This window comes from Notolepis coatsorum (genome assembly GCF_963971535.1).
Source record: "Notolepis coatsorum genome assembly, chromosome: 3".
NCBI lineage: Eukaryota > Metazoa > Chordata > Actinopteri > Aulopiformes > Paralepididae > Notolepis > Notolepis coatsorum.
Window position 1 is genome coordinate 99,288,222 of NC_140167.1, and position 14,139 is coordinate 99,302,360.

Below are 14,139 nucleotides of genomic sequence, written 5' to 3' on the forward strand. Positions count from 1 at the left end.
TACAAGGCACTCTGATCACCTGGTATTTAACCAAACAGAAGTTTGTTATTGTGTCAAGTATTAGCAGCATAGCTTTTTACAGCAGCAACAGGGAACTGGATCAAGACCCTCCAGAGACTCTGAGGTTCCCAGGCTTGAAAAAGGTCTGTTTCAGTTTCATTCTCAATACTCTGCCCAGGGGAGAAGGGGAAACGTCTGCTTCTTCATTATCAGTCAGGAGGACATGTCACTTCCAAGACAGGAAGTGCAAACGGTTGCATGGAAAATGAGAAGTTGCTGCGTTTGCTACTTTACTACTGTCAGCTGTGCACTGTGTATTTTCAAGGCAGTAAAACAAGTTAATTAATAGTTAAATACACACATTTGTAATGTAGTGGTAATTAATTATACACACATGTTGTAATGTAGTGGTAATTAATTATACACACATGTTGTAATGTAGTGGTAATTAATTATACACACATGTTGTAATGTAGTGGTAATTAATTATACACACATGTTGTAATGTAGTGGTAATTAATTATACACACATGTTGTAATGTAGTGGTAATTAAATACACATGTTGTAATGTAGTGGTAATTAAACACACCCATGTTGTAATGCAGTGGTAATTAAACACATGCATGTTGTAATGTAGTGGTAATTAAATACACGTGTTGTAATGTAGTGGTAATTAAACACACATGTTGTAATGTAGTGGTAATTAAACACACATGTTGTAATGTAGTGGTAATTAAACACACCCATGTTGTAATGTAGTGGTAATTAAATACATGCATGTTGTAATGTAGTGGTAATTAAATACACATGTTGTAATGTAGTGGTAATTAAACACACCCATGTTGTAATGTAGTGGTAATTAAACACATGCATGTTGTAATGTAGTGGCAATTAATTATACACACATGTTGTAATGTAGTGGTAATTAATTATACACACATGTTGTAATGTAGTGGTAATTAATTATACACACATGTTGTAATGTAGTGGTAATTAAATACACATGTTGTAATGTAGTGGTAATTAAACACACCCATGTTGTAATGCAGTGGTAATTAAACACATGCATGTTGTAATGTAGTGGTAATTAAACACACATGTTGTAATGTAGTGGTAATTAAACACACATGTTGTAATGTAGTGGTAATTATTGTAGTGGTAATTAAACACACATGTTGTAATGTAGTGGTAATTAAACACACACATGTTGTAAATGTAGTGGTAATTAAACACACATGTTGTAATGTAGTGGTAATTATTGTAGTGGTAATTAAACACACATGTTGTAATGTAGTGGTAATTAAACACACATGTTGTAATGTAGTGGTAATTAAACACACATGATGTAATGTAGTGGTAATTAAACACACATGTTTTTAGATATGTCAATTAAATCAAGTAATTGATTAGGCTACAGAGGCAAGCGGCTATTAATCGACAAAGATTATTGTATTAGTAGTATTAGTAGTCAGGAACAAATTTGAAAAGAAAAACATACCACACCATGTATTTAGTACTAGTAAGATAACGCCTTTTTTTTTTTTTTTTAATACAAATAAAATCTCACGATTTTATTTTGAAGGCACCTGAGTAGACGTGAGGCTATGAGAGATGTAGCCTTGTCACTTAGTAACTTGAGTAATGTTAATGTTACCTGGATGTTAACGTTACCTGGATGTTAACGTTACCTGGATGTTAACGTTACCTGGATGTTAATGTTACCTGGATGTTAATGTTACCTGGATGTTAACGTTACCTGGATGTTAATGTTACCTGGATGTTAACGTTACCTGGATGTTAATGTTACCTGGATGTTAATGTTACCTGGATGTTAACGTTACCTGGATGTTAATGTTACCTGGATGTTAACGTTACCTGGATGTTAATGTTACCTGGATGTTAATGTTACCTGGATGTTAATGTTACCTGGATGTTAATGTTACCTGGATGTTAATGTTACCTGGATGTTAACGTTACCTGGATGTTAATGTTACCTGGATGTTAACGTTACCTGGATGTTAACGTTACCTGGATGTTAATGTTACCTGGATGTTAACGTTACCTGAATGTTAATGTTACCTGGATGTTAATGTTACCTGGATGTTAACGTTACCTGGATGTTAACGTTACCTGGATGTTAACGTTACCTGGATGTTAATGTTACCTGGATGTTAATGTTACCTGGATGTTAATGTTACCTGGATGTTAATGTTACCTGGATGTTAACGTTACCTGGATGTTAATGTTACCTGGATGTTAACGTTACCTGGATGTTAACGTTACCTGGATGTTAACGTTACCTGGATGTTAACGTTACCTGGATGTTAATGTTACCTGGATGTTAACGTTACCTGGATGTTAACGTTACCTGGATGTTAACGTTACCTGGATGTTAATGTTACCTGGATGTTAATGTTACCTGGATGTTAACGTTACCTGGATGTTAACGTTACCTGGATGTTAACGTTACCTGGATGTTAACGTTACCTGGATGTTAACGTTACCTGGATGTTAATGAAACCTGGAACACATGTCAATGCTAACTCAGCTTTTCCTGGTGTCAAAAACGTTTCCATTTTGTTTTCAGATAATAATGTTCTCTCCCTGGTTGGATAGCTAACGTAGCATCAGCTAGCCAGCTTGCTACCACAGGTGATATGTGTGATGGTAGCCTAGCAACAGTGTTTACAGCTCTCATTGTGTTTAAATCTCAATACATTTCATTCCGCTCTGATATTTTGTTCCACTGATTTGTTCCACTGAACAACCATAGAAGAACAACCCCTCCCCCCGGCCCACACACACACTGGGAACCACTGGCCTACCGCGAGGAAGCAGTCCAGGTAACGAGCGTCTCCTGCCGGCTCCACTGACCCCCTCCTGGAGGAGGATATTAGTCAGACTGGAGCTCTTCTTCCACTGTAAGGCCTGTGTCTCCTCCTCCACACTCAGTAGAACAGAGGACCCTAGCACAGGGTCGCTGCTGGGGCTGCAAGAGAGATTTAAAAAAAGAGTGGAAACATGTTGCAGCTAGGAGTTGGTCCTTAGGCTATGGTTAGACTAGTGTATTCCTGGCGTTTTTTTATACGTTTTTGACGACGTTTGATGTCCTATCTACACAGAAATGCGTTTTTTGGCGTTTTTTTGTGGATACGGCTGAAACGCAAAATTGTGTTTGCGTTTGGAGATACGCAAAAAAAAACGCTTCGACAACAGCGTGTAGTCAGCACGGAGCAGTTGTTGCGAAAACGCCCATGCGCAGTAGATACCATCTGCGTGCCCTTCCTGTGTACAGTGTGTGTGTTTGGGACAGAGCTCCGTGTCCCAAATAGCTTCAGCTACCATGTGTTGTCAAGTTATTGTTATAAGGACCCCAGTCCAAGCTACAACAGTCTGCATTCCCTTAACAATTGTTTGTATTGAGCCGTATTGTATTGTACCCATATGCAATATGTTAAATAAAGTTTACATCCATTCATTCTGCTAGCATTACCGATTGCATGAGCAGCTGGCTAACGTGAGCTATCAGGATTCAGACCCTGTTAGCTCAGAGTTCCTCTTTCAACTTAACAAGCATTAAACAAAATGGCCCAGTCATCTATTCACCTTTGTTTAATACACACAGCGTTGTCTCTAATGTTATCTAACTACTGATAGCTCGCGATATCATCAGTTTTGTTGCTGGCTAAGTAGCGTGAGCTAACGTTAGCTTCTAGCCACAATGCTATATTGTTATAATGGCATACTCCATTGACGTTAGCATGCAGCTAACAATGCTACCGAGCGTTTTTTAGACTAAACTATCCGCTCTTGGTGGTCACTTGTGTTGATGTTAGTTTTGTTTCATCAACAAATGACAGGCAGAACACACAGTGAATGTATCCGTTTTGTTTATTGCACTTTTATTAGGCTTTGCTGAAAAATTATTGCTGCATTGAGTAAAGCAAGATGGTGGCGCGGCATAGGCGCCTGCCTTATTGAAATTTTCTTTGCTAGAGCTTCCACCAGGAAGTGTATTGGCACATTCGTTCTGATTGGTTGAAATTGCCTTCATGTTTGCCACCTACTGCCACCTACTGCTTTGGCAGTGTACTACATCAGTGTGCTCGGCTGACAAAAACGGAAAAAAAACGAAAGTGTGACTCGAGGCGGATGACGTCGCGGCGATACGCGGCGATACGTATAAGAAAACAATACGAAATGATACGAAAGGTGTAACCTCAGCCTTAATGTCAAAGAGATTCATGGCAACCAGGTTCTCTCGTGGTGCTGGGTTTTTTTAACGTGTGTTTTTGGTCAGAGGAGCACACTGGAGCACAATGTTCTCTTTTGCAAATGAGCTGTCATTCTTTCCTTGTCCTCATTTCTACCCATCTGTCTCTTTATCTGTCATTCTCTCTCTCTCTCTCTCTCTCTCTCTTTGATTGATTGATTGAAAAGTTTATTAACAGATTGCAGAATGGGTACAGTACAGCTCAATACATACAATTGTTAAGAGGATGCAGACCAGAGAAAGACTTTTGTCTTGTTTCCATCAGGGTCTATCTCTCTCTCTCTCCTCTCTCTCTCTCTCTCTCTCTCTCTCTCTCTCTCTCTCTCTCTCTCTCTCTCTCTCTCTCTCTACATTTTTATTTTAGTTCCCAGACTCCACCCACCCTTCTCATCTCCCTCCCTAGCAACCATCCTAGCAACTTGGCCAGTTATCATCCTTCCTAATTCTCATTGTGGATACAGAATAATAAACTTGTATTGCCAGATTGCAGATAGAAGATAAAGCTTTGAAGTTTGTAAAAGCGTTACGTTCATAACAAGCTAGTGGTCCGGAGAACAAAGACAACTTGTCAACTGGTGATGAACAGACGGGTATGGTAGGATCCTCCAGACGGTATGGTAGGATCCTCCAGACAGTATGGTAGGATCCTCCAGATGGTATGGTAGGATCCTCCAGACGGTATGGTAGGATCCTCCAGACGGTATGGTAGGATCCTCCAGACGGTATGGTAGGATCCTCCAGACAGTATGGTAGGATCCTCCAGACGGTATGGTAGGATCCTCCAGACGGTATGGTAGGATCCTCCAGACAGTATGGTAGGATCCTCCAGACAGTATGGTAGGATCCTCCAGACGGTATGGTAGGATCCTCCAGACGGTATGGTAGGATCCTCCAGACAGTATGGTAGGATCCTCCAGACGGTATGGTAGGATCCTCCAGACAGTATGGTAGGATCCTCCAGACAGTATGGTAGGATCCTCCAGACGGTATGGTAGGATCCTCCAGACAGTATGGTAGGATCCTCCAGACGGTATGGTAGGATCCTCCAGACAGTATGGTAGGATCCTCCAGACAGAACGCAAAAAAAGAACAAAAAAAAGAACGCAAAAAACTAACGAACTAGAAAGAAAACGAACTAAAATTAAAATGAACGCAAAAAAAGAACGCAAAAAAGAACGTAAAAAAAATGCAAATAAATTAACGAACTAAAACGAAAAAGAACAAAAAAAAACGAACGAAAATAATTAACTAACTAAAACGAAAACGAACGCAAAAAAAGAACAAAAAAAAAGAACGCAAAAAACGAACGCAAAAAAATGAACGAACTAAAACGAAAATGCAAAAAAACGAACGAACTAAAACGGAAACGCAAAAAAAAGAACGCAAAAAAAACCAACGAAAACGCAAAAAACCTAACGCAAAAAAAACGAACGAACTAAAACGAAAACTAACTAAAACGAACAAAAAAAGAAGGCAAAAAAAGAAGGCAAAAAAAGAAGGCAAAAAAACGAACGAACTAGAAAGAAAACGAACGCATGAAAACGAACGCAAAAAAAATAACGCAAAAAAAATTAATGCAAAAGAACGAATGAACTAAAATGAAAATGAACGAAAAAAAAAGAACGCAAAAAAGAACGTAAAAACGAACGCAAAAAAATGAACGAACTAAAACGAAAAAGAACGCAAAAAAAAGAACGAACTAAAACGAAAACGAACGCAAAAAAAAGAACAAAAAAAACGAACGAACTAAAACAAAAACGCTAAAAAACTAAAGCAAAAAAACGAACGAACTAAAACGAAAACGCAAAAAAACGAATGCAAAAAAATGTACGAACAAAAAAAAACGAACAAACTAAAACGAAAACGAACTAAAACGATCCTCCAGACAGTATGGTAGGATCCTCCAGACAGTATGGTAGGATCCTCCAGACGGTATGGTAGGATCCTCCAGACGGTATGGTAGGATCCTCCAGACAGTATGGTAGGATCCTCCAGACGGTATGGTAGGATCCTCCAGACAGTAGGGTAGGATCCTCCAGACGGTATGGTAGGATCCTCCAGACGGTATGGTAGGATCCTCCAGACAGTATGGTAGGATCCTCCAGATGGTATGGTAGGATCCTCCAGACGGTATGGTAGGATCCTCCAGACGGTATGGTAGGATCCTCCAGACGGTATGGTAGGATCCTCCAGACAGTATGGTAGGATCCTCCAGACAGTATGGTAGGATCCTCCAGACGGTATGGTAGGATCCTCCAGACGGTATGGTAGGATCCTCCAGACGGTATGGTAGGATCCTCCAGACAGTATGGTAGGATCCTCCAGACGGTATGGTGGGATCCTCCAGACGATATGGTAGGATCCTCCAGACGGTATGGTAGGATCCTCCAGACGGTATGGTAGGATCCTCCAGACGGTGTGGTAGGATCCTCCAGACAGTATGGTAGGATCCTCCAGACAGTATGGTAGGATCCTCCAGACAGTATGGTAGGATCCTCCAGACGGTATGGTAGGATCCTCCAGACAGTATGGTAGGATCCTCCAGACAGTATGGTAGGATCCTCCAGACGGTATGGTAGGATCCTCCAGACAGTATGGTAGGATCCTGGAGACAGTATGGTAGGATCCTCCAGACAGAACGCAAAAAAAAAAAAAAAAAAAAAGAACGCAAAAAACGAACGAACTAGAAAGAAAACGAACTAAAATGAAAATGAACGCAAAAAAAGAACGCAAAAAAGAACGTAAAAAAAATGCAAATAAATTAACGAACTAAAACGAAAAAGAACAAAAAAAAACGAACGAAAATAATTAACTAACTAAAACGAAAACGAACGCAAAAAAAGAACAAAAAAAAAGAACGCAAAAAACGAACGCAAAAAAATGAACGAACTAAAACGAAAACGCAAAAAAACGAACGAACTAAAACGGAAACGAAAAAAAAAGAACGCAAAAAAAACCAACGAAAACGCAAAAAACCTAACGCAAAAAAAACCAACGAACTAAAACGAAAACTAACTAAAACGAACAAAAAAAGAAGGCAAAAAAAGAAGGCAAAAAAACGAACGAACTAGAAAGAAAACGAACGCATGAAAACGAACGCAAAAAAATAACGCAAAAAAATTTATGCAAAAGAACGAATGAACTAAAATGAAAATGAACGAAAAAAAAAAAGAACGCAAAAAAGAACGTAAAAAAAACGCAAATCAATTAACGAACTAAAACGAAAAAGAACAAAAAAAAAGAACGCAAAAAACGAACGCAAAAAAATGAACGAACTAAAACGAAAAAGAACGCAAAAAAAAGAACGAACTAAAACTAAAACGAACGCAAAAAAAAGAACAAAAAAAACGAACGAACTAAAACAAAAACGCTAAAAAACTAAAGCAAAAAAACGAACGAACTAAAACGAAAACGCAAAAAAAACGAATGCAAAAAAATGTACGAACAAAAAAAAACAAACAAACTAAAACGAAAACGAACTAAAACGATCCTCCAGACAGTATGGTAGGATCCTCCAGACGGTATGGTAGGATCCTCCAGACAGTATGGTAGGATCCTCCAGACGGTATGGTAGGATCCTCCAGATGGTATGGTAGGATCCTCCAGACAGTATGGTAGGATCCTCCAGACGGTATGGTAGGATCCTCCAGACAGTATGGTAGGATCCTCCAGACGGTATGGTAGGATCCTCCAGACGGTATGGTAGGATCCTCCAGACAGTATGAAAAAAACGAACGAAAATAATTAACTAACTAAAACGAAAATGAACGCAAAAAAAGAACAAAAAAAAGAACACAGAAAACGAACGAAAAAAAACGAACGCAAAAATATTTATGCAAAAGAACGAATGAACTAAAATGAAAATGAACTAAAAAAAAAGAACGCAAAAAAGAACGTAAAAAAAACGCAAATCAATTAACGAACTAAAACGAAAACGAATGCAAAAAAAGAACAAAAAAAAAGAACGCAAAAAACTAACGCAAAAAAATGAACGAACTAAAACAAAAAAGAACGCAAAAAAAAGAACGAACTAAAACAAAAACGAACGCAAAAAAAAGAACAAAAAAAACGAACGAACTAAAACGAAAACGCAAAAAAACGAACGAAAAAAACGAACGCAAAAAAAGAATGCAAAGAAATGTACGAACAAAAGAAAACGAACAAACTAAAACGAAAACGAACAAAAAAATAAGGCAAAAAAAAACGCAAACAAACGAAGGCAAAAAACGAACGAACTAGAAAGAAAACGAACTAAAACGAAAACGAACGCATGAAAACGAACGCAAAAAAATTTATGCAAAAGAACAAATGAACTAAAATGAACGCAAAAAAGAACGAAAAAAAATGCAAATAAATTAACGAACTAAAACGAAAACGAACGAAAAAAAAAGAACAAAAAAAAAAGAACGGAAATAATTAACTAACTAAAACGAAAACATGGTAGGATCCTCCTACTTCCTTTTGTTCTTTTTTTTTGTTCTTTTTTTGCGTTCTGCCTGGAGGATCCTACCATACCGTCTGGAGGATCCTACCATACTGTCTGGAGGATCCTACGAAATGTACGAAAAAAAACGAACGAACTAAAACGAAAACTAACTAAAACGAACAAAAAAAGAAGGCAAAAAAAGAAGGCAAAAAAAGAAGGCAAAAAAACGAACGAACTAGAAAGAAAACGAACGCATGAAAACGAATGCAAAAAAACTAACGCAAAAAAATTAATGCAAAAGAACGAATGAACTAAAATGAAAATGAACGCAAAAAAAAGAACGCAAAAAAGAACGTAAAAAAAACGCAAATCAATTAACGAACTAAAACGAAAAAGAACAAAAAAAAAGAACGCAAAAAACGAACGCAAAAAAATGAACGAACTAAAACGAAAAAGAACGCAAAAAAAAGAACGAACTAAAACGAAAACGAACGCAAAAAAAAGAACAAAAAAAACGAACGAACTAAAACAAAAACGCTAAAAAACTAAAGCAAAAAAACGAACGAACTAAAACGAAAACGCAAAAAAACGAACGAAAAAAAAACGAACGCAAAAAAAGAATGCAAAAAAATGTACGAACAAAAAAAAACGAACAAACTAAAACGAAAACGAACTAAAACGAACACAAAAATAAGGCAAAAAAACCCGCAAAAAAACGAAGACAAAAAACGAACGAACTAGAAAGAAAACGAACTAAAACGAAAACGAACGCATGAAAACGAACGCAAAAAAACTAACGCAAAAAAATTAATGCAAAAGAACGAATGAACTAAAATGAACGCAAAAAAAAGAACGCAAAAAAACGAACAAACTAAAACGAAAACGAACTAAAACAACAAAAAAATAAGGCAAAAAAATAACGCAAAAAACGAACGAACTAGAAAGAAAACGAACTAAAACGGAAAAGAACGCATGAAAACGAACGCAAAAAAACTAACGCAAAAAAATTAATGCAAAAGAACGAATGAACTAAAATGAACGCAAAAAAAAGAACGCAAAAAAAAAACGAACAAACTAAAACGAAAACGAACTAAAACGAACAAAAAAATAAGGCAAAAAAATAACGCAAAAAAACGAACGAACTAGAAAGAAAACGAACTAAAACGAAAACGAACGCATGAAAACGAACGCAAAAATGGTAGGATCCTCCAGACAGTATGGTAGGATCCTCCAGACGGTATGGTAGGATCCTCCAGACGGTATGGTAGGATCCTCCAGACAGTATGGTAGGATCCTCCAGACGGTATGGTAGGATCCTCCAGACAGTATGGTAGGATCCTCCAGACGGTATGGTAGGATCCTCCAGACGGTATGGTAGGATCCTCCAGACAGTATGGTAGGATCCTCCAGATGGTATGGTAGGATCCTCCAGACGGTATGGTAGGATCCTCCAGACGGTATGGTAGGATCCTCCAGACAGTATGGTAGGATCCTCCAGACAGTATGGTAGGATCCTCCAGACGGTATGGTAGGATCCTCCAGACGGTATGGTAGGATCCTCCAGACGGTATGGTAGGATCCTCCAGACGGTATGGTAGGATCCTCCAGACGGTATGGTGGGATCCTCCAGACGATATGGTAGGATCCTCCAGACAGTATGGTAGGATCCTCCAGACAGTATGGTAGGATCCTCCAAACGGTATGGTAGGATCCTCCAGACGGTATGGTAGGATCCTCCAGACGGTATGGTAGGATCCTCCAGACGGTATGGTAGGATCCTCCAGACGGTATGGTAGGATCCTCCAGACAGTATGGTAGGATCCTCCAGACGGTATGGTAGGATCCTCCAGACAGTATGGTAGGATCCTCCAGACGGTATGGTAGGATCCTCCAGACGGTATGGTAGGATCCTCCAGACAGTATGGTAGGATCCTCCAGATGGTATGGTAGGATCCTCCAGACGGTATGGTAGGATCCTCCAGACGGTATGGTAGGATCCTCCAGACGGTATGGTAGGATCCTCCAGACAGTATGGTAGGATCCTCCAGACAGTATGGTAGGATCCTCCAGACGGTATGGTAGGATCCTCCAGACGGTATGGTAGGATCCTCCAGACGGTATGGTAGGATCCTCCAGACGGTATGGTAGGATCCTCCAGACGGTATGGTGGGATCCTCCAGACGATATGGTAGGATCCTCCAGACAGTATGGTAGGATCCTCCAGACAGTATGGTAGGATCCTCCAGACGGTATGGTAGGATCCTCCAGACGGTATGGTAGGATCCTCCAGACGGTATGGTAGGATCCTCCAGACGGTGTGGTAGGATCCTCCAGACAGTATGGTAGGATCCTCCAGACAGTATGGTAGGATCCTCCAGACAGTATGGTAGGATCCTCCAGACGGTATGGTAGGATCCTCCAGACAGTATGGTAGGATCCTCCAGACAGTATGGTAGGATCCTCCAGACGGTATGGTAGGATCCTCCAGACAGTATGGTAGGATCCTGGAGACAGTATGGTAGGATCCTCCAGACAGAACGCAAAAAAAGAACAAAAAAAAAGAACGCAAAAAACTAACGAACTAGAAAGAAAACGAACAAAAATGAAAATGAACGCAAAAAAAGAACGCAAAAAAGAACGTAAAAAAAATGCAAATAAATTAACGAACTAAAACGAAAAACAAAAAAAAACGAACGAAAATAATTAACTAAAACGAAAACGCAAAAAAACGAACGAACTAAAACGGAAACGCAAAAAAAAGAACGCAAAAAAACCGAACGAAAACGCAAAAAAACGAACGCAAAAAAGAACGCAAAAAAATGTACGAAAAAAAACGAACGAACTAAAACGAAAACTAACTAAAACGAACAAAAAAAGAAGGCAAAAAAAGAAGACAAAAAAACAAACGAACTAGAAAGAAAACGAACGCATGAAAACGAACGCAAAAAACTAACGCAAAAAAATTAATGCAAAAGAACGAATGAACTAAAATGAAAATGAACGCAAAAAAAAGAACGCAAAAAAGAACGTAAAAAAAACGCAAATCAATTAACGAACTAAAACGAAAAAGAACAAAAAAAAAGAACGCAAAAAACGAACGCAAAAAAATGAACGAACTAAAACGAAAAAGAACGCAAAAAAAAGAACGAACTAAAACGAAAACTAACGCAAAAAAAAGAACAAAAAAAACGAACGAACTAAAACAAAAACGCTAAAAAAACTAAAGCAAAAAAACGAACGAACTAAAACGCAAACGCAAAAAAACGAAGGAAAAAAACGAACGCAAAAAAAGAATGCAAAAAAATTTATCAACAAAAAAAAACGAACAAACTAAAACGAAAACGAACTAAAACGAACAAAAGGCAAAAAAACGCAAAAAAACGAAGGCAAAAAACGAACGAACTAGAAAGAAAACGAACTAAAACGAAAACGAACGCATGAAAACGAACGCAAAAAAACTAACGCAAAAAAATTAATGCAAAAGAACGAATGAACTAAAATGAACGCAAAAAAAAGAACGCAAAAAAAAACGAACAAACTAAAACGAAAACGAACTAAAACGAACAAAAAAATAAGGCAAAAAAATAACGCAAAAAAACGAAGGCAAAAAAACGAACGAACTAGAAAGAAAACGAACTAAAACGAAAACGAACGCATGAAAACGAACGCAAAAATGGTAGGATCCTCCAGACAGTATGGTAGGATCCTCCAGACGGTATGGTAGGATCCTCCAGACGGTATGGTAGGATCCTCCAGACAGTATGGTAGGATCCTACAGACAGTATGGTAGGATCCTCCAGACAGTATGGTAGGATCCTCCAGACAGTATGGTAGGATCCTCCAGACAGTATGGTAGGATCCTCCAGACGGTGGGGTAGGATCCTCCAGACAGTATGGTAGGATCCTCCAGACAGTATGGTAGGATCCTCCAGACAGTATGGTAGGATCCTCCAGACGGTATGGTAGGATCCTCCAGACGGTATGGTAGGATCCTCCAGACAGTATGGTAGGATCCTCCAGACAGTATGGTAGGATCCTCCAGACAGTATGGTAGGATCCTCCAGACAGTATGGTAGGATCCTCCAGACGGTGTGGTAGGATCCTCCAGACAGTATGGTAGGATCCTCCAGACAGTATGGTAGGATCCTCCAGACAGTATGGTAGGATCCTCCAGACAGTATGGTAGGATCCTCCAGACGGTATGGTAGGATCCTCCAGACAGTATGGTAGGATCCTCCAGACGGTATGGTAGGATCCTCCAGACGGTATGGTAGGATCCTCCAGACGGTATGGTAGGATCCTCCAGGCAGAACGCAAAAAAGAACAAAAAAAAAGAACGCAAAAAACTAACGAACTAGAAAGAAAACGAACAAAAATGAAAATGAACGCAAAAAAAGAACGCAAAAAAGAACGTAAAAAAAATGCAAATAAATTAACGAACTAAAACGAAAAAGAACAAAAAAAAACGAACGAAAATAATTAACTAACTAAAACGAAAACGAACGCAAAAAAAGAACAAAAAAAAAGAACGCAAAAAACGAACGCAAAAAAATGAACGAACTAAAACGAAAACGCAAAAAAACGAACGAACTAAAACGGAAACGCAAAAAAAAGAACGCAAAAAAAGAAGGCAAAAAAACAAACGAACTAGAAAGAAAACGAACGCATGAAAACGAACGCAAAAAAACTAACGCAAAAAAATGTATGCAAAAGAACGAATGAACTAAAATGAAAATGAACGCAAAAAAAATAACGCAAAAAAGAACGTAAAAAAAACGCAAATCAATTAACGAACTAAAACGAAAAAGAAAAAAAAAAAAGAACGCAAAAAACGAACGCAAAAAAATGAACGAACTAAAACGAAAAAGAACGCAAAAAAAGAACGAACTAAAACGAAAACGAACGCAAAAAAAAGAACAAAAAAAACGAACGAACTAAAACAAAAACGCTAAAAAACTAAAGCAAAAAAACGAACGAACTAAAACGAAAACGCAAAAAAACGAACGAAAAAAAAAACGAACGCAAAAAAAGAATGCAAAAAAATGTACGAACAAAAAAAAAACGAACAAACTAAAACGAAAACGAACTAAAACGAACAAAAAAATAAGGCAAAAAAAACGCAAAAAAACGAAGGCAAAAAACGAACGAACTAGAAAGAAAACGAACTAAAACGAAAACGAACGCATGAAAACGAACGCAAAAAAACTAACGCAAAAAAATTTATGCAAAAGAACGAATGAACTAAAATGAACGCAAAAAAAAGAACGCAAAAAAAAACGAACAAACTAAATGAAAACGAACTAAAACGAACAAAAAAATAAGGCAAAAAAATAACGCAAAAAAACGAAGGCAAAAAAACGAACGAACTAGAAAGAAAACGAACTAAAACGAAAACGAACGCATGAAAACGAACGCAAAAATGGTAGGATCCTCCAGACA

At 38.2% G+C, this 14,139-nt stretch overlaps 1 protein-coding gene across 1 annotated transcript in view; it reads right to left on the reverse strand.

The window, feature by feature from the left end:
• LOC311225927 (alsin-like) overlaps positions 1-14,139 on the reverse strand; it is a 165,651-nt gene that overhangs the window by 131,875 nt on the left and 19,637 nt on the right. The window contains exon 8 of the mRNA XM_084311318.1: positions 2,827-2,990. Coding sequence (XP_084167444.1) covers positions 2,827-2,990 — 164 coding nt within the window. The remainder of the gene's footprint in view (positions 1-2,826; positions 2,991-14,139) is intronic.